Genomic DNA, 20,902 nt, shown 5'->3' on the forward strand with positions numbered 1-20,902 from the left:
ACAGCTGTTTACACATACTTGAAGCTATGCAAGGAACTGAGTTTTCATTTAGCACAATGAATTTAATTTGCCAAGTAATTTATTTTTGCTGAATGCTGTAGAAGCAGGGGTCAAGATTACAGTCAGACCTCAGTTCTGGAGCAGATACCTATTGTGCAAATGCCAACTGATTTTTATTTGATGTGGTCAAAACAGATTACTTTTCAAATTCATATGTTGTAATCTTAACATCTTTCATCTTCTTTGCAGTGTTGTCATAACTTTTGCAACCAGAAAGTAAATTCACCTCAGAATCAAAATTACTAGTTGCAGCCAAATTGCCACACGCATTATCTCAAGCAAATAATGTCTGCATTTCCATTTGTCTCAACAGCCCATTTCTGTCTAGCAACTTACAATGACTTTTTAAAGGATACTGGAGACATTATAACAGGTAGAAGGACAGACTCAAATTAATTCAACCTTTATCAAACCCAGTTCTATTTTGTAAGAAAAACACACAATTTTTTTTTTTAATCTACAAAAGCAATGCCATACATTGACTGGACTGGTTCATCACTGAATTAGTCTCATTTTACACAACTTAACCCTGTAATTTACTCAGTAGAGTAACACAGTGTGAATCAAGATCAGTAACCGCTATGAACATTCACATTTAATTAATTTATGATACTTACTAATTCATTATAGACCTTTACATTTTAACTCACCCTTTACGTTAAAGTGCATCCATGCTTCAGTTTCTCTACACACAGTACCATCACAAGCAGCACCTGACTAGCAGGCCTGGAATCCACATCTAACCTCTACTACATGAATAAGTAAAACTCAAATGTGAGCAAAGTAGCACAGAAAAGGAAGTAGAATACCACCCTGGCTGCAAGACTGAGGATGGCAGTAAGATGGCTACAGTGATACCCCATCTCTGCTCACCTACTCTTTCCTTCTTGTCAGTCCCACACCTACTGCAAGGACAGTCTGCAGCATACTTTGCAGCCTGAAGAACTGAGCTAATTCTGATTTTGCTTAAGGCCAGGTTGCAATTCATAATGGTTCAGTAATAAGTAGACGAGCTACAGAGTATGCCTGAACCATGGAGAGTAAAGACATCTGAGTGCATGAAGCCATGCTGTAGCACAACTCATTCAAGATGTGTGCCTTTAAACTGAAGATGAATTTTTCAACAATAAGTTAACTATTATGTACAAGATGGTAATGAACAGTCTTAAGTTGTCTCCTAGCTATAACTGACATTTCACGAGAAAGGCTAACGTGTGAGGTTGACTATTGTAAGTGACATTCTCTTGGAAGCAATTCATTTACCTTTGTTGGTTTGCTGAGAAACATTGTTACCTTTCCAAAATACCAAATTCATATATATGTGAACTAACATATATGTAAAAATATGTATTAGTAGCAGTAGCATTGTTATGATCCTTGCACGCACCTCAGGATATAACCTACAGACCTTGATATCACTGGAACTATCACAGGTATCAGAGAGGCTTTTCCTATGTTCAGAGTGGGAGGACAAGGCCAAAAGATTTTTCCTGCTACAAGTACATCAAGCTCCAACCACTTGCCCAAGCTATTCCATAATCCAGATAATTGCCTCATTTACAAATGTAAATAAAAAAATAAAGACTAATAGCTGAAGAAACAAACATTTTAGAATTTGGGGACACACCCAAACATGATGGTAAAGCCTGCAGCAACCATTTGACTTTCACATACCTTTTTCCTACTGGCTAGACTTCCAAAAGAGCATGAAGCCAACTCAGAATCTTCTACATGTTCTATTTTTAAAAAGAATGACATTATTTTTATGTAAGAGGCCCAGGAAATGGCATCAGTAACAAATTCTCAATGAACTGATGAAACAGTGGCAGGCAGATAAATGGGAAGGCTTGGCAGTAGTATTTAAATACACCACACACAAGGTACCTCACAAGGAGGCCAGGTATGAAGGAGCTCACAGTCAGTGATTCATACACGAAGTAACAAATGAAGACTGCTACAAATGTCCTACAAATGGTAGGAGAAGCTGAGCGGCACTTTAGAAATCAGGCTACATAAAGCTAGAGCATGTAGCCATTTCTAAATACATTTTTCATATTTTAAATGAGTAATTAGTTTACTACTGGGCCTTGCAGAAAAAGCAGTCTGTAGAAAGGGTCTAAGTGTAGTAAGTATATTTGCAAAAACAGGTTTTCTGAGAAGAATATTTTCAGTTTTTCTCTTCCAAATCGTGTTCCTCACACTCACACTCATATCAAGAAACACAAACACAAAACTGCAATAGCTCATTCTGTGAATGTTTTCTTTTTAATACCTTGTAACATCATCCACTTAAATCATGATCCTGATCTCTAAGATTTTAAAGCCCAAAGTCATAGTGATGACAATTATGTTTTCTCCCCAGGTGAGATTTCTACTGCTTGGCAAGTAGTATTAGTAAGGCTTTTGAATGATAAAAGAGTATTTTTTTTGGTAATGAGAGCTGATAGGAAGATGGTGAGGAAATTGTGAGGACTCAATAGCAAAGACAGATATCCTGGACCTTCATAAAAGTAAAATGCATGCTGAAAATGGGTGAGCTCCTTATGCAATGTAAGCCATTAGACTTTTGAGAAAAAGGATATAACAATATTCTAAAGGTCAAAATAAATCCAAATTGTGCATATTCTGAGACTAATTTTTCATAGAATCATAGAATGGTTTGTGTCAGAAGGGACCTTTAAAGAACATCTAGTCCAACGCCCCCTGCCATGGGCAGGGACATCTTTCACTAGATCAGGTTACACAAAGCCCCATCCAACCTGACCTTGAACGTGTCCAATGATGGGGCATCCACAACCTCTCTGGGCAACCTGTGCCAGTGTCTCACCACCCTCATCCTAAAAAATTTCTTCCCCATGTCCAATCTAAATCTTTCAGTTTAAAACCATTGCCCCTTGTCCTGTCGCCACAGGCCCTGGTAAAAAGCCTGTCTCCATCTTTCTCATAAGCCCCCTTTATGTATTGAAAGGCTGCAATAAGGTCCCCCCAGAGCCTTCTCCTCTCCAGGCTGAACAACCTCAACTCTCTCAGCCTTTCTTTATAGCAGAGGTGTTCCAGTCCTCTGATCATCTTCATGGCCCTCCTCTGGACCCACTCTAACAGATCCATGTCTTTCTTGTGCTGAGGATCCCAGAGCTGGATGCAGTACTCCTGGTGGGGTCTCACCAGAGTGGAGAAGAGGGGGAGAATCACCTCCCTCGACCAGCTGGCCATGCTTCTTTTCATGTAGCCCAGGATACAATTGGCTTTCTGGGCTGCAAAGTGCACATTGCTGGCTCATGTCCAATTTTTCATCCACCAGTATCCCTAAGTCCTTCTGCATGGGGAGGGGGAATACCATTCATTGCCCAGTCTGTACTGATATTGAGGATTGCCCTGACCCTTGTGCAGGACCTTGCACTTGGCCTTGTTGAACTTCATGAGGTTCGCATGGGCTCACTCCTCAAGCCTGACAAGGTCCATCTGGATGGCATCCCTTCCCTCAAGCCTATCAAGTGTACCACTAAGCTTGGTGTCATCTGCAAACTTGCTGAGGGTGCACTAAATATCACTGTCTATGTCACTGATGAAGATATTAAATAGTATTGGTCCCAGTATGGACCCGTGAGGAACACCATTCATTAGTGGTTTCTGTCTGGACATTGAAACATTGAGTGTAACTATTTGGATGCGGCCACCCAGCTAATTTCTTATCCATCTAATGGTCCATCCATCAAACCCATATCTCTCCAACTTAGAGGTAAGAATGTTGTGGGTGACTGCATCAAAACCCTTGAAGTCTAGGTAGATGACATCTGTAGCACTTCATTTGTCCACTGATGCAGCCACTCCATCATAGAAGGCCACCAGATTAGTGAGGCACGTTTTGCCCTTGGTGAAGCCTTGTTGGCTGTCTCTAATCACTTCCCTATCTTCTGTGTGCTTCTACATATCTTCCAGAAGGATCTGTTCCATGATCTTACCAGGCACAGAGCTGAGGCTGTTAAATTCATTTTAACCAAATTAATTACAAAACTGAATCTTATCAAAGCAGCAAATGTGTTTGGTTTCACTGAAGAATAAATGAAGAAGAAAGGATGCACAATTATTACAACTATCATTACTGCAAATGCGCATAGAAAGGAATAGCATAACCATGAAATGTAAAATACTTTGTTTTCCAGGTGGCTGTTGGTATTTGTATATAATTTCTGGCACAGCTTGTACCACATTTTTTAAAGAAAATTATGATTCTGTCCGTTCTTGTGGATAGTTATTAAATCTGTTCTTCTGCCTATATGTGTACACAGACTTTTTTGGATTGGAGACATCTTGACCATATCACAAGAGAGGCTAAGAAAGGCACTGCCCCAATTCTGACTTAGATTTTTGCACTTTTACTATTCAGTCGCAATGCTAGTTATGCTGAATTTGCTTGAACGGCAGAAACAATTTCTTACAGGCTTTTCTGCCCATATACAATGAGAACACATTTAACCCACTGAGTTCTGAGAAGAAAAATATGCAAGAGATCTTTCATGCTCCCTTTACAGGGGCTAATGCTGAGGAGGGGACTCAGCAGAGAAGACAGACCAGAAGTGAAAATAGACCAACAGGCAGACTTATCAGACCACAAAAGCAGAGCTCTAACGACAGAAAACATGCTCTGCTGTATGTTAGAAGTTCTCGAATTCTCTCTTTTGGCCTTCTGACCCCATTCGTGTGGGAGGGAAGAGAAAAGAGTTGCCTGACAGACAGTAATGTGAGATAATAACTGAGTTAATCCTGTGAGGATTTACACATTCAAAAGGACAATCAATGTCATTAAAGCCCAGTGGGGTACATTAGTTACTCTGTTGTTCAGTATCTTTTGGGTCTTCAAAGACTGATGAGCAAAATGGCAAAGTCTCAGGATAAGAGGCTTCAAAGGAAGCAAGATGATCTGAAAAAACCTTAGGAAAACTGAATGCACCAAGATGTCCTACATCCATATTTAAACACACAAAGCACTCACTAGGTCACTAAATCAACTCCCTGCAATTGCAAGAAACAAAGAACAAATTATTAATTTAGAATGGTGCACTAGGCATTCATTACATTTTCAAACGGTCTGTAATAAATGTAAGATCTGCAGTACAAAGACCAAAGCCATAAAAGATACAACATGCTACAGGAAGACTGGAGAGAGAAAGATGTTCAATGTACTCTTGAGTGAACTGTCATAAAACAATGATCCATTAGGCTCTGGAAAACAACATTGGTACACATAGGAACACCATTTCATTTAACTCATTCTAGATTTAATAGAAAGTATCAATTTTCTATAGTTCATGTAATTTTTTACCTTCTGCTTATCAACTATTTTATGTGCCTTGAGTACAAAACTCAAAAGCCGTTTTTTTATAGTTCAACACTCTCCTAGACATACTACTGTAATTCACATAGAAATTTAATAATGCATATGTAAGTTGACCATTTAAGAACCTGCAGTAGTGAAGGCTTAGAGCTATGGTGGTCCACCAGCTGAGTCCTCTATCGTTAAGGAGCCATCTGAAACAGATGTGACAAAGTATTGTCCGGAGGTCATGCTCTGTCCTCCTTACCTATCAAAGGAGTCTAGATCATAAGGTTGGACTATATACCTAGTTATCAAGAAGCTAAGTGAAGATGATATTAATCCAACATCCATAGTTCATAAAATGTGTGAGTGTGTACCTGCAGACATACACATATAATAAACTGTCAGCAACAGATAATGCTAGAAAAGCAAATCATAAATGCACCTGGTTGCCTCTGTAGAATGTCCTACTGTGATATATGACATTAATTTATTTCTGTGATAGACAGCAAATAGGGACTTTCCAAAATCTTTAAGGTTATCCTTATAAACTGAACATTTTTCACTCTGTTGAACTGGTGATAATAAGAAACTAAAGAAAAATGGAAGTATAGTGTGTCATAAATTGGCTGTCTTTCACTTTTTCCGTCGCCACCTGCCGCAGACTGGGGAAAGGGAGGGGTCACACAGAGATTTTACCTAAGGAGAGGACAAAAGAAGTTAAAAGCTGCACAGAAGTGCCAGGGGCATCAGACCCACAGGCACTGTGAAGATAGAAAAGGGAAAATGTAGTCAAAGATGGAGTCAAAGAGTAAAAAAGAACAACTAGTTCTTTATTTTAGTCGTCTCCAGAGAATGGTGAAAGATACTTGGCCAAATCATGACTCTAGTCTGTAATATAACACTGGGCATGCTCTGCCTATAGTGTGCAGGTTGTAACTAAAATTGGACAAATAGACTAGCAGGTATTAACTACCAAGATCAAACAACCACCTATTCAGTTTAAGCTTATGGCACACCTATTGTCAAAAAGAAAAAGACACATTTGATTGCCTGCCTTGGAGGCCAGTGGAAATAAGGAGATTCCAGACAGCCTTGTCAGTTTGTCCCTCTGACAAACTAATGTTACTAATAGAATATGTAATTATCATCAGCTGGAAATTTGGCTCAGTACACACACTGAAAGTTAGTTGATACTGTATGCCTACTGGGACATTTAATGCAAAGTATATATTTATAATGTAGCATTGCAGTGCTGACTTTCTGCCTCTTTTCAGGCTGTTGATAGTAAACATCAATATGGACTTTACTACTCCAAGCAAGTTGGACAAGTGCTAGTGGCTACTGATTTCCAGAACATGGTCTAAGGATTTCCAAAGTTTAATTAACTGTAGGGGGAGCGACAGCAAGTGTTTTAAAGAAATCTCCAGAAGACTAAAGAATTAATCTGTTTGACATCTAACACTGGCTTTCTACATTATCATACCATGATCATACCATCATCCAGTTTACTCAGCTGTAAAATATTTCCAGATAGTGGTATCCTCTATCATGTGGATGATATGAGTGATTGATTCTGTTAAGCAGGTATAAAGAAAATGGTAAGCAAACCTCCAGCATAAACCTGAGTCCTTTGCTTTCCCAGCCTTGATGTAGGAATGTCAAGAAGTCTGAATGGTTGCTTGCTCATCTAACGTGAATGAAGTGGAACAAATGTATTTAATGTACTTCCTGCTGTGAACAGCATGAGGCTTCAACAATTCCACTAAGGCAAGATGACTGTTTGTCAGCCTGGCTATAAGGCTGTGTGCTCTCATGGCAACACTAAATACAGTAGCATGGAATTAAAATCACATAGGAAGACAGCCACTGACAAAAAACTTGAAGCAAACAAAATAATTCTAAGCATTCCTCTCTTAGCTGCAAACTTCCAGCTCTGCATTCATCACACCTCTTCTCTTCTGGTTTCCAAATGTGATTACAAATCAAGAGTTTAAAATTTGCCCACAACACAAAACAGAGTAAGTAAAAAAAAGTCCAAATCAGTAGCCTGGCAATCAAAACATTTGACTATGAGAGAACAGAGCTTTGACTTAAAGCCTTGTTGCAAGGAGTAATGCATTTTGTCAGACTTCCTGCACACAACACAGCAACACTGTTAGTGTTGGAACCAAATTACAGGCTCCTCATTCCCAGGCGAATACTATCAAAAGAGTTTGATCTCATTTTTTCTCTATATATGTGAAATTATTTCAGAGTCACAGCTTCAGTTGGAAAAACAGAGAGCAATTCCAGGCTGATCTCGCTTAGTTGCTAAGTGCCTCGGGATTAAGGCATTTCCATGGAAGACTGGGGTCTGAGTGTTTTCAGGGTCTGAGACTAAACTCCAGGACTCCTCTCTCCAAGGGGAATGAAAAGTGCACAGCAACCTTATCTTCCTTTTCCTAGATGCATACTATTGATGTACTATGTAAAGTGCCTCCTCCGAATGAGCTTTATGCTGAACTCTGTGCTCTCCATGCAGGATAGATATGGCCTGAGCCAATCAACTGACCTCAAAAACTTCAGGAATTTCTGTTCATCCCCCAAATCCTTGAGATGCATGAAGATAAGTAGTTCAGCCCACCATTTCTGGCTAGGTTTAGTAACAAAAGTTCACCTTTGTATGGAAAATGGTTGAGTATTTTGTTTAGTTTTGGATTTGATCTTGAACATCTGAATACCTATTGAAATGCTCTTCAGCATTCATTTCTTTAGATTTCAACTAGATTATTTTAGATTTTTCTTTAGAAATAATAATTATTTTATGGAGTGGGAATAGCTATGTATCTTTCTTGTTTCATAGTAGGAGCTGTTTTAACACAAAATTAGAAAAAAATCCTTCCTTCATGCCCAGTAGTGCTTACGAGTTTCGGTTGAATGGCAAATTAAATTTCTAAGTGTACGGTTCATATCTGCTGTCAGAAATCAATGTATTCAGATGCAGCAGGTACCCACGGTGATTGATCTCAACAGTTTAGATACTCCTCCTACGAAGGGATGGCTCCTAGAAGTACACCTCTCTTTTCATTAACTATAGAAGGATCCTGGCATAGCCTGCTTGAATGGGATGTCTAAATGTATAGATGGCTAATATCAAGTGAGATTACTGCCATCCCAAAAGTGGATGATATGCATAGGTCTGTCCCCTGAATGCTTTTCTTCCAGTGGTTCATTGCTAGTAACTATCACCTGTGACTCAAACAGATCCACGTTTTAATTTTTTAGTGCTTAAATTGTAGTGACGTGTAACTTTGAATCCAAGATTTCCATGCAGAGCTTAGTTTGCTGTGTATTTCATTAACGTAATCCTTTTCTTCTTTCCTATCGGTCTCCAGCTTCAGGACCTATCAGGAAAAGTCCCTTCCAAATTAAGAAATGTCCCAACAGCAGTACCAATTTTAAAATCACATTTCACAATATATAAATATACCTGTGCATGTTCTACATACTATGATTTTTTTTTTTCAGATTTTCCTTTGGCAGCACAGCACAACTGTACAATCCCCAATTAAAATATTCAGTTTCCAGGATTTTCTTTATTATACTCTGGTTCACTAGAAGGCTGAGCACACACCTCTTTTACTTTTTGTTTATTGTCATGATTGTATAGCAACTCAGCTATTTTAGTTAGACCCTAAGGGCCTTCTCTAGAAATAAAAGAAGAAAAGACTTTGATGATAGGTAATGAAGGTGAATGTTTCCTAACTAACTTGCATTGAATGCCAGAGGAGATAAAGTAATGTTGCTAGTGCTGACTTGACTTCCACAGGAAAGATCTCATGTAGTATTATTAAACTTTGACCTTTGCTGTTTGTATCTTTTGACCTGAAGAAGTCAATGCATAATGTTAATCCAGCCACAGTACTTGGAGAAATCACAGCTTAATGACATGCTGTGACATTCCTGCAAAGAAACTTTGTTAAGTAGAAGATGAATTTAAACAAACAATGAGAAAAATACATCAGTAGATGTGAAGTAAAGAGACTAAAGTGGACTACTGAATTTAGTATAACATTAGTATAGCTCATAGACTATTATATATGTGCTAAAGCTTTTATCCACCTCTATTTCAGGCATCTTCTGAATTAAATTTTATTGTTAAAAGCTAAAGAGAATGTATTTTATTTCACATAGCATACTGTTTTAACTTAGTAAAATTAATTTTGTGCACTGTAAACAATAATAACCAATGCTGCTTAAAATCCCATGCTTATTTATGCAGAATTTCAATCATGACTGCCAGGGTGTTAAATTGCTCACACATTACATAAATATACATGTATATACACAACTTGAAATAAGCATATATATACACATTTATATGTGTGTGTGAATACATAAATATGTAAGGTATAACTTACAATTTATCTATTCTGTAGTCTGTACTCTGCTTTTTATAGAACAGCAGCACAACAGACCTCAGATGAAATAAAATGCATATAGACTTTTCTGTCATCATGCACTAAGTTTTTGTGCAAACTAAAGCCATGTGGTAGAAAACTTTACTGGAAGTGAATTGTCAGTAAGTTTTTGAAAGCTCTGGAATTTTTTGTGGGAGTACTCTCACTGATACAGAAAGCAAAGGAGGAGTTCTGTCACGCTATTTCAAATATGACATATGCAACATTTTGGGTGCAAACAGACATTAGAATTGTTGCAAAAACCAATCCAAACTTATCCTTCAAAGCCCCTTTTTCTTTCAATAACCAAAACATTGTTTACTCTTACCAACAAATGTAGATGTTTCAGTTGTTACATAATGAAAATGTTTTTTTTACTTCCCAACACTTCCCCAGCTTTTAAAATAAATTCCATAAGATTATTATTATTATTTGTTAAGTAATTTCTGTTTAAAAGTTTGTAGCATTGAGGCAAGGTATCCTCATAAATGCATGAAATATTAGACTTAAAACTGAACGGTGGTATACAAACCAAATTACTTTTCATGCTTTGTAATGGCAGTGTTAAAATAAAGGAGATTTCTTGTTAGCTTCCCTAATATCTTGTGGGACTTTCATAAACTGTTAAGTTCTATAATATGATTGTGATTGAACAATCAATTGTGATTGATAATTTGATAATTTCTTATTAAGAATAAGAAATTTGATAATTTCTTATTCAAAGTCACTTTAGGTTACTGTTAAAATGACTGTATAAGCCGATGAATGACAATATCTTATTTTAAATGCTAAAACCAGTATATAAATGCATTCCCTCCCAGGCACTGAGGTTCCCACTGAACTTAGATGCTTTAATTCCAGCTCATCTCTGTCTTAAACAACATCTTGGAGAAACATTCTCCCCATCCCAAACTTTCCGTATACATTATAAGCAGTCAGAACACCTTCAAAAGCTGGGTAATCAGCTTCAGGGATATATTTTTTTATACCTACCTTCCCAACATTCTATGCTCTGCTATCTACAAACTGTAAAGCTCATGAATTAATGAAAATTATTTAAAAAATTGAATTATTGTAAAAAATCTACACAAATAAACCTGTATCTGCTATCACACCAAAGTCAGAAAAACACATTTCTATTTCAGCTTGCATTCAATATATGATCTGTTACTTTACAAGAAGTGTTATTTCATTTCAAACTATTGTATTCATTAATGCTATATGATTACCCAAATGCTCCACAGAGAAAAAGTCACCTCTGTCACAGGATTACACATGAAAAATTTCAGGCAGACTTGAGTATTTACGATGCAATTAGATGGATGTCAACTTCCTGCCTTTTATATCCTTCATAGAATCACAGAATGGTTTGGGTTGGAAGGGACTGTTGAAGTTTTAGCACAAAACTAGTGCTATTGCTACACTCCCTGTTAAAAGAGTCCCTCCTCATCTTTCCTGTAGCCCCACTTTCGGTACTGGAAGGCTGCTGTAAGGTGTCCCCAGAGCCTTCTCTTCTCCAGGATGAACAACCTCAACTCTCTCAGCCTGTCCTCACAGGGGAGGTGCTCCAGGCCCCTGATCACCTTTGTGGCCCTCCTCTGGACCTGCTCAAGCAGGTCCATGTCTTTCTTATGTGGGGACCCCAGAGCTGAAGGTAGTACTACAGGTGGGGTCTCATAACAGCGGAGTAGAGGGGAAGAATCACCTCCCTCGACCTGCTGGTCACAGTTCTTTTGATGCAGCTCAGGATATGATTGGCTTTCTGGGCTGCGAGTGCACATTGCTGGCTCATATTCAGTTTTTCATCCACTAATACCCCCAAGTCCTCTGCAGGGCTGCTCTCAATCTACTCATCACCCAGCCTGTATTTGTGCTTGGGATTGCCTTGACTCACATGCAGGACCTTGCACTTGGCCTTGTTGAACTTCATGAGGTTCACACTGGCCCACCTCTCAAGCCTGCCCAGGTCCCTCTGGATGGCATCCCTTCCCTCCAGTGTGTCAACTGCACCACACAGCTTGGTGTCATCAGCAAACTTGCTGAGGGTGCGCTCAATCCCACTGTCCATGTCGCCGACAAAGATGTTAAATCGTGCCGGTCCCAATACTGACCCCTGAGGAATGCCACTTGTCACTGGTCTCCACTTGAACATCGAGCCACTGACCGCAACTCTTTGAGTGTGACCATCCAGCCAATTCCTTATCCACTGAGTGGTCCATCCATCAAATCCATGTCTCTCCAATTTAGAGACAAGGATGGTGTGAGGGACAGTGTCAAATGCTTTGCACAAGTCCAGGTAGATGACGTCAGTTGCTCTTCCCTTATCCACCAATGCTGTAACACTGTTGTAGAAGGCCACCAAATTTGTCAGGCACCATTTGCCCTTAGTGAAGTCATGTTGGCTGTCACCAATCACCTCCTTATTTTCCATGTGCCTCAGCACAGTTTCCAGGAGGATCTGCTCCATGATCTTGCTGGACACAGAGGTGAGACTGACTGGCCTGTAGTTCCCTGGGTCTTCCTTTTTTCCCTTTTTAAAAATGGGGGTTATGTTTTCCCTTTTCCAGTCAGTGGAAACTTCCCCAGTCTGCCACGACTTCTCAGATATGATGGTTAGTGTCTTAGCCACTTCCTCCACCAGTTGCCTCAGGACCTGCGGATGCATCTCATCAGGTTCCATGGACTTGTGCACCTTCAGGTTCCTTAGATGGTCTTGAACCTGATCTTCTCCCACAGTGGCTGGTTCTTCATTCTCCCACTCTCTGCCTTTGCCTTCTGCATCTTGAGCGGTGTCGCTGAAGCACTTGCCGGTGAAGACTGAGGCAAAGAAGCCATTGAGTACCTCAACCTTCTCCATATCCCGGGTAACCAGGTCTCCCATTTCCATCCAGAGAGGGACCACATTTTCCCTAGTCTTCCATTTATCACTGACGTACCTGTAGAAGCTTTTCTTGTTGCCCTTGACATCCCTGGCCAGATTTCATTCTATCAAGGCTTTGGCTTTCCTAACCTGATCCCTGGCTGCTCAGGCAATTTCTCTGTATTCCTCCCAGGCTACCTGTCCTTGCTTCCACCCTCTGTAGGCTTCCTTTTCGTGTTTGAGTTTGCCCATGAGCAGCTTGTCCATCCATGCAGGCCTCCTGGCGTTTTTGCCTGACTTCCTCTTTGTTGGGATGCTTCGCTCCTGAACTTGGAGGAGGTGATCCCTGAACATTAAACAGCTTTCTTGGGTCCCTCTTCCCTCCAGGGCTTTATCCCACGGTGCTCTACCAAGCAGGTCCCTGAAGAGACCAAAGTCTGCTCTCCTAAGTCCAGAGTAGTGAGCTTGCTGTGCACCTTCCTCGCTGCCCCAAGGATCTTGAACTCCACCATTTCATTGTCACTGCAGCCAAGGCTTCTCTTGAGCTTCACATTCCCCACCAGCCCCTCCTTGTTGGTGAGAACAAGGTCCAGCATAGCACCTCTCCTTGCTGGCTCCTCCATCACTTGGAGAAGGAAGTTGTCATCAATGCATTCCAGGAACCTCCTGGATTGCTTATGCCCTGCTGTGTTGTCCCTCCAACAGATACCGGAGTGGTTGAAGTCCCCCATGAGGACCAGGGCTTGTGAACATGAGGCTGCTCCTATCTGTCTATAGAGGGCCTCATCCGCTCAGTCTTCCTGATCAGGTGGCCTGTAGCAGACCCCCACTATAATGTCACCTGTCCCTGCCCTCCCTTTAATCCTGTCCCATAGGCTCTTGGTCAGCTCCTCATACATCCCCAGGCATCGCTCCATGCACTTCAGCTGGTCATTGACAGAGAGTGTGACACCCCCTCCTCGTCTCCCCTGCCTGTCTTTCCTAAAGAGCCTGTATCCTTCCATTCCAACACTCCAGTCATAGGAGCCATCCCACCTTAACTAGGGAGAAATCACTGTGCTGATAATAACCGTCTATCTTGGCAACAGACTTTCAAAGAGTACTGTACTACGTAATTCTTCACATTAGTCTTTAGGAAATATAGCAGTGTCACAATAGATGGTTTAAGGCCTCTTAGAGAGGACTAGAATAGTTCATCAGTATTCCTTTCACAGAATTTACAGTTGAGATGTCAGCCTCCAAACTCCATGTGTAAATGAGGGCAATTGTACAAGGAAACCCTTTTGCGACCACCCCTAGAGAGTTGCCACACCCATGCTAGGGACGCTGAAGGAGAGGCACGAGGCTGCAATAATATTTACATGTATTTTCAAAAGCAGTTGGTGATACAGTGTGATGATTCTACTCTTCCTTAGTGTGTGGTGGGGTTTTGGTAGCAGGGGAGGGGGCTGCAGGGGTGGCTCCTGTGAGAAGCTTCTAGAAGCTCCCCCGGCTCCAAGCCAGACCCGCCTCTGGCCAAGGCCGAGCCCATCAGCAACGGTGGTAGCGCCTCTGGGATAAAAGATTTAAGAAGGGGAACCTGCAGCAGGGGAGGAGATTGGAATGTGAGCGGATCCCCTGTGCAGATACCGAGGTCAGTGAAGAAGGAGGTGGAGGAGGAGGTTGATGCCCCTGCAGCCCATGATGAGGCAGCAGGCTGCCCCCCCAGCCACGGCGGGGAGCAGGGGAGCAGATGCCCACCTGCAGGCTGTGGAGAAGCCTGCACCGGAGCAGGGGGATGCCCCCGAAGATGGCCGTGACTCCATGGGAAAGATCGGCCCATGGAAAGGAACCATGCCAGAGAAGTTGGTGAAGGGCTGTCTCCCGCGGGAGGGACCCCACGCCGGAGCAGGGGACGAGTGAGGAGTCCTCCCCCTGAGGAGGAAGGAGCGGCAGAGACAAGGGGTGGTGAGCTGACCCCGACCCCCATTCCCCGTCCCCCATTCCCCATCCCCCTGTGCCACTTGGAGGCGGGAGGTGGAGAGAACCGGGAGTGGGGCTGAGGCAGGAAGGCGGGAGGGCTCGGGGGAAGCTGTTCTCAGGTTGGGTTTTACTTCTCATTATCCTTGTTTTGATTTGATTGGTAGTAAGTTAAATTGATTTTGTTTCTTCCCCGAGTTGAGCCTGTCTTTTGCCTGTGACCATTAAGTGGTGAGTGATCCCTCCCAGTCCTTGTCTCGACCCACGAGCGTTTCTTTATATTTTCTCTTCCTCATCCTACTGGGGCTGGGGTGGGTGTGGGGGGCAGGGGAAGGAGTGAGCGAGCAGCTTCATGGTGCTTTGTTACCGGCTGGGCTTAAACCACGACACTTAGTCACAGACTAATCACCACCACAAATGTCCCTTTCAATGCAATGTATCAAAGCTATTGACCACTTGAACAAAGGACATCATTCTGTTAGTGCTTCCTTACTGAGGCGATTTCTAAAGCAACATTACTGTCTTTTGATTATTTGTTTATTAAAAAGGCAAAGGAAGCATACATGGAGACTTCTAGGCTGCAATTTAAATGCAGCATCAAATCAGAAGGAATATAGCTTGCCTCTTAGCAGCTGCTAGATGGCTTCTGGTCCATCAGGGCCTCTAACATGGCCCTTTGGAGCATAATGCAATAGGCCTGAAGGCTTTGTGGTCACAATCTTAGTTTCACACATAGAAGGGTGCCCATGCAGGGTGATATTTTGGATTACACCTTTTACTGTGATATAATGGAAAGGTGCATCTCCTCACTGCCAGTCACTGCTCATGTGATTTTGTCAAACCATAAAATATCAATACTAAATACTTTTAAAAACCCACATAGCTTTCTAATAGTATTTTCAAATCTCAGGATGGAAGCAGCATGTGTTTTAATCACCAGGAAGAAGTCCAAAAATCCAATTTCTACATGCTGATTTGAGTGTGATGCTATTTATAGCTTCTGTCCTGAACTGGGAATATCACTTTATTACATGATATCTTACCATCATCCTTGTCAGGTACAATAGTAATTCGAGCTCTTGGGAATTCTGCACCAATTCTTCCACCCATTGGCATGCTCAGCAAAACATCAAAGGTCTCAGCCTCTTCATACAAGGAATCATCTATGACAACGATCCGACACATTTTTTCTCGTTCATCTTTGTCAAAACGTAGAACGCTGTTGTGATCCTCAGGCCTGGATATGTAGTCAGAGTAAGAAAGTACAGAGGTTGGGACAGTGCCAGATGCTGTTCCTGTGGCATAAAAGGAAAAAAGTTACTATACATACCATGGTTATAATGATCCCCTCACAGGAGTTGAATTTTATTTTCATTATCTTTTAATTTCTATTTACTTTTAGGTGACAAGATGAGCTGAAACCTCTGACCAGGCTATATTTATGAGGCCCCTGGATGAACTTCTTCTGTATATGATGCAATGCAAGCACATGGCTCCTCAAATTCATTTCCAGTTTTTCAGTCAGAAGGAATATGGTAGCCTATCACAACAGACACAAACTGACAAAGGAGACCCTGCGAGGATTACCAGTTAACTCCCTTAGTATATTTTACCCATTGAAGATAGTGGTGGACCAGAAATTAACTATAACAGACAGAATTTGATGAAAACAAATTATTTTGATTCTAGGTCACCTCACCAAAAATGTTGCTTCATCTCTCCGGATGAAAAGTAAATAACAAAAGCACAGGTGTAGAGACTCCATGCTCTGCACGGATATAATTAATAGGAGATAGAAAGACAGAGGAAGGAGAAGCATGGCAATTAAGCAATATTATTTTATACCAATTTTTTCAAGTTACAAACAAGTAAAGGATATCCTGGGCAATCACTGCAGTGCTTTCAGTTCTCATCACTTTCAGAGATATATGGGGCTGCATATAAAAATCTTGCAAAAAGATAAAGAACACAGATCCTCTTCACCTCCTAACAAATGGCAGAAATTTGGAACATGATAATTTTTCAGCTGTATTCAATAATACTCTAAGACACATTACAAAGATGAATGCTTTTCCAGTTGAGACTGAAAATATTTAGATGAAAAAGTAATTAACAGAATTATAAACAATTTTATTATGCAACAGATGGAACAATTCTTTTTCCTTTTCTGTCTCTTTTCCATTTTGCCTTTTTTTTCCTATAGTAGATTCTGTTACCTTGTTGTGTGTAGCAGATAACCATCAGTTCCTGGCTCACATCTCCACTTCTTCTGACTGGAATAAATAATTCACCAACATCTTCTTCAATAGTATAGGTGGACTGAGGAATAAAGACAGTTGATTCTGCAAAGAACAGACACATTTGTTTATGTAGATTTATGGCCTCATAAAGTCACTTGTAAAATAGCTAGGACCATTTTAGCATATTCTGAAGTGCAACAAATAACTCCTATTTATCAGTGATGGCACTAGATTTTAAGAAAAACTTGGAGAGTGAGCAAAGTAGAGTTTCTTAGTCTTTCAGAAATGGAAAAGAAAATCAGATCATTAGGTCTGAATTCACAAATCCTTACTAAGTAGTCTCTAATGTGACTAATTTACTTATCTAGGGTTAATGGTGCAAGACAGTGTTTGGAGAATTTGTCCACAAGGTCTACATTTTTATTATTTCCATGGTATTTTATTATTAACTGTTAATCACAGAAATATCAATAGCATAGCTCACACACAGGCAGTGGTTCTTCAAGGCCATTCTTGAACTTACTGCATCAAGAGAACCTTGAAAATAATTTGGCATTGAGGATGCAAGATTGAGCTCTTGCTATCTTATTGTGACTTGGACATTTGATTTGAATTCACTACATGTCTACGCTCCTGTTTTACTCACAGGAGACCTAGCCAATACAGTCAGTGAAGTGTGGAGAGAAATCTCACCCTAAAATGTATCAGACCAAAGAATGTCAGATCTGTTTTTCAGGGAAATGCATTTTAAACTCCTTCATTATTTTATACTCATATAAAGAGATTGCTGAGTTTTATCCTGTTACTGGGATTCAGGATCAATTTTGTTCTTTTTCTCTCAAAACCTCATGAACCAAAGGTAGTTATGCACATAATTATAAGGCGCCTTTACAGTTTCATTTGTATGACTACAATGCAAACAGGATATAATTCTGTATAATATCAAATCAAGTGGTATCAGCTGACTGCACAAAGCAAATCTTTTATTTCAGAGTACTTTGGCAAACAATGTTCTGAAAATTGTCATGCGACTTCTTTGAAAACATGTGCCAGGTTTTATGTCTCCAACTGGAAAATGAATTCAACTACTAGCATGACTTAAGGTCAAAAGCCTGCCTTAAAAATGCTGTAATTCAGGTTTGATAAGATCTGGACACTTTCACTATTCCAGCAAGTCAAAAATTCAATGTGAAAACCACCAAATCCCTACTTTTTTGTTTTAAAGTAAACCAAAAGGTAACACTAAGAAAAATCCAATTTGTTCCTTTTATTTCTCCCTTTAGAATTAAGTTGACAAAATTAAAAACTCTATCCTTCAAAAAAAAAAGCAGGAATCTGATTTGTTCTGTTTCCCATCTCTCTCATAATTATCCAACTAGGAGTAAAATGACACTATAAAAGTTTAACAGACCTCACGAACAACATAAAAGCCCAGAGGAGAATGATCTACACCATCTCACCTAGTATAAAAAAACACATAGTTATGCAATCTCTTTTTGGAATAAAACATTAACTAATATCCCATACACCAAGGGGCTGGTATGGCTTTCCAAACAAGCTCACTATTTTGGTGCTAAGACTACACCATTCAAATCAATGAATTTTAAAACCATTTTCACTGGACGCAGAATAAGACTTTTGATGGTTCCTATTCAGCTAGCTTCTGATCTTGTTATACCCTACGCTTTCATAGACTATTAGGAAACCCAGTCCTTCCCCTCAAAGTTCTCTCTATAATTTTCCTGTAGATATTCCTTGATTTGCAGTTATGCATTTGATTTTCTCCTATGCAACTTCACTTTATGTATAATTACTACAAATTCTCTGGGACTGCAAAAATTTTATGTTAATATAAGAAATAGAAAAAACTATCATTGGCATTAAGAAGACTCAGACGATTATCTTGAATTGTGCTATCTCACTGCTCATAGAAAAAATAGATTTAACACATTTTCAAGCAATTTCTGTGTCTCATACATACTGCTTTTTAAGTTAAGCACTATTTTTCTCAGTGACTAAATATGGATGTCAGATAACCTCTGGTTTAACTTGCATTTGTAACTAGGAACTAAGAAACCTCTGACAATTTTGCTGCCCAGTCCTCTTCAAATGTGAATTAGGGAAGACTACATAAAACAAGCTGTTACAGTTGTCCAATGTTTGAAAGACTCCTTAAGGACAGTTTTGTGTGACCACAGCCCATGGGTTCAAGTGTCTAGATGCAGCTGAAAAGCAAAGCAACCAGAGTACATTCTACCTTTTTTTTTAAACAGTTTCTTTCTTCATTTACATTTCACTATAATTTTATTTGTTCTTGACACAGCTTGTGCTGTACTTGGTCTAGTGAACCTTACCCTTACTGAGCTTCTCAGCTTGATGATATTAAGGCCTAACGGATGCAGCTAGTCTGCTTCAGGACCCTAACTCGTTGGGACCAACCATCCTGGATTTTCCTGTACCATCCTCTCCCACATGAATTACCATGGCAGAGTAAATCAAGTCAGCCTCCAGGCACCTGTGCAGATACGCTCTGTTTGCAAACACATTGAATCAAAAAACTATTGTACCTAAAATGAAAACAAAACTAAACAAAACAAAAACCCTAGAAATAATATATCATAGGAAAAAATGCAGGTATTTCATCAAAGCATGCTACCTTAGTTACATATTCATGAATCACTTAAAAGTGATAGAGGACAAACAGCTACCCAATGCCCAGGTCTGTCTTCAGAAATATTCTGAGGAAAGGTAAGCTTTACTATCCACTGTTACACATAGCATTTGCCCTCCAGTTTATCTTTTGGTATATGAACTTATTTGCAGTAAAGTTCTGGAAAGGTTCTTACCATCTCCTGGGTCAATAATTTCCACTGTGGATACATCAGGAAATTCCAGAACTGCCATGACTGGCTCAGAAAGAACAATTTGAAAGGACTCAGACTGTTCATGTTCACCATCACTCAAAATCCGTACTCGCCACGTAGCTAAGGTTTGGCCAGGATTAAACTGCACCTGCTTCTGGGCTTTTCCTCTGAAGTCTTTATCTTTCTTGGCAGTACCATCTTTGGTGCCAATACCTGCCAAAATCAGAAATTCAGGTCATTAAAAACATCACTTGTAACTTTTCTCTCATTATGTAACCTTTAAAAAAAGAAGTTTTAGAAAAATATACTTTTCACAACCTGAGAGTACTCAAGCCAACTCTGTTACTCTTGATCAATTTTATATTGGTGTCACACATAGAGGTGGAAGCACATCAACTAACATTATGAAAGGCACTTTGGACAGAATTAGCCAAAGTAAAACTAACTGCTAGAAAAACTCTACATTCTCTGAGGTTACAGACAAGTTTCCATTTCTCCGTAATTCAACTATGGATGCCCAAAAGGGCCAACAGATTTTCCCCTGCTTTTTAACATTCTGGGTTCTATTCTGTTCCAGAACATCTAAATAACATGTTGCCTGAAACCCTCAAAAACATTTATTTCTCTTAGAAAAAATAAAAACACACTTGGAAAGTTCAGCCTTCAAGGGGAAAGCTAAGGAAAAACAAAGATACAAAGGAGTAAAACATATGGAATAAGGATGAAATAAGATGTAAAATCTGAACCCTTGTGGCCATTCCCACTACAATAAGCATTTTTTTAAAAATTATTATCCTCTTATTTCAGTGTTTATATAATGACAATCATTAAACTGAAATCAAGTTGAAACTTCAAAGCCATGGGACAAAATCCAACATAGCTGATCCCACAGAGACAGCACAGACCTTACAGCCTCAGACCCGGGCTGCTCTAAAATGGCTTTTCCCTCCCAGTTTAAGGCTGTCTGACAGGCCCTCATGGAAATTAGACAATCCTTCAGAACTATCTCCAACTCATGCATTTGGCCTCTGTTTGAACCCCACAGTACCACTCAAATCTTAAAGGTCTCTCTCAGGTTTTCAGAAAAAACTTAAAAGTTCTCCCTTCTCTGCCTGTTTCTTCCAACTGTATCACTAATGCATTAAAACATATCACCATTC

General features: G+C 40.0%; 1 protein-coding gene across 1 annotated transcript in view; it reads right to left on the reverse strand.

The window, feature by feature from the left end:
* FREM2 (FRAS1 related extracellular matrix 2) overlaps window positions 1-20,902 on the reverse strand; it is a 142,002-nt gene that overhangs the window by 44,459 nt on the left and 76,641 nt on the right. The window contains exons 4-6 of the mRNA XM_069807916.1: window positions 19,725-19,955; window positions 16,855-16,980; window positions 15,682-15,933 (exon numbers count right to left, since the gene is read on the reverse strand). Coding sequence (XP_069664017.1) covers window positions 15,682-15,933; window positions 16,855-16,980; window positions 19,725-19,955 — 609 coding nt within the window. The remainder of the gene's footprint in view (window positions 1-15,681; window positions 15,934-16,854; window positions 16,981-19,724; window positions 19,956-20,902) is intronic.

Source organism: Haliaeetus albicilla, chromosome 20 (genome assembly GCF_947461875.1).
Source record: "Haliaeetus albicilla chromosome 20, bHalAlb1.1, whole genome shotgun sequence".
Lineage (NCBI taxonomy): Eukaryota > Metazoa > Chordata > Aves > Accipitriformes > Accipitridae > Haliaeetus > Haliaeetus albicilla.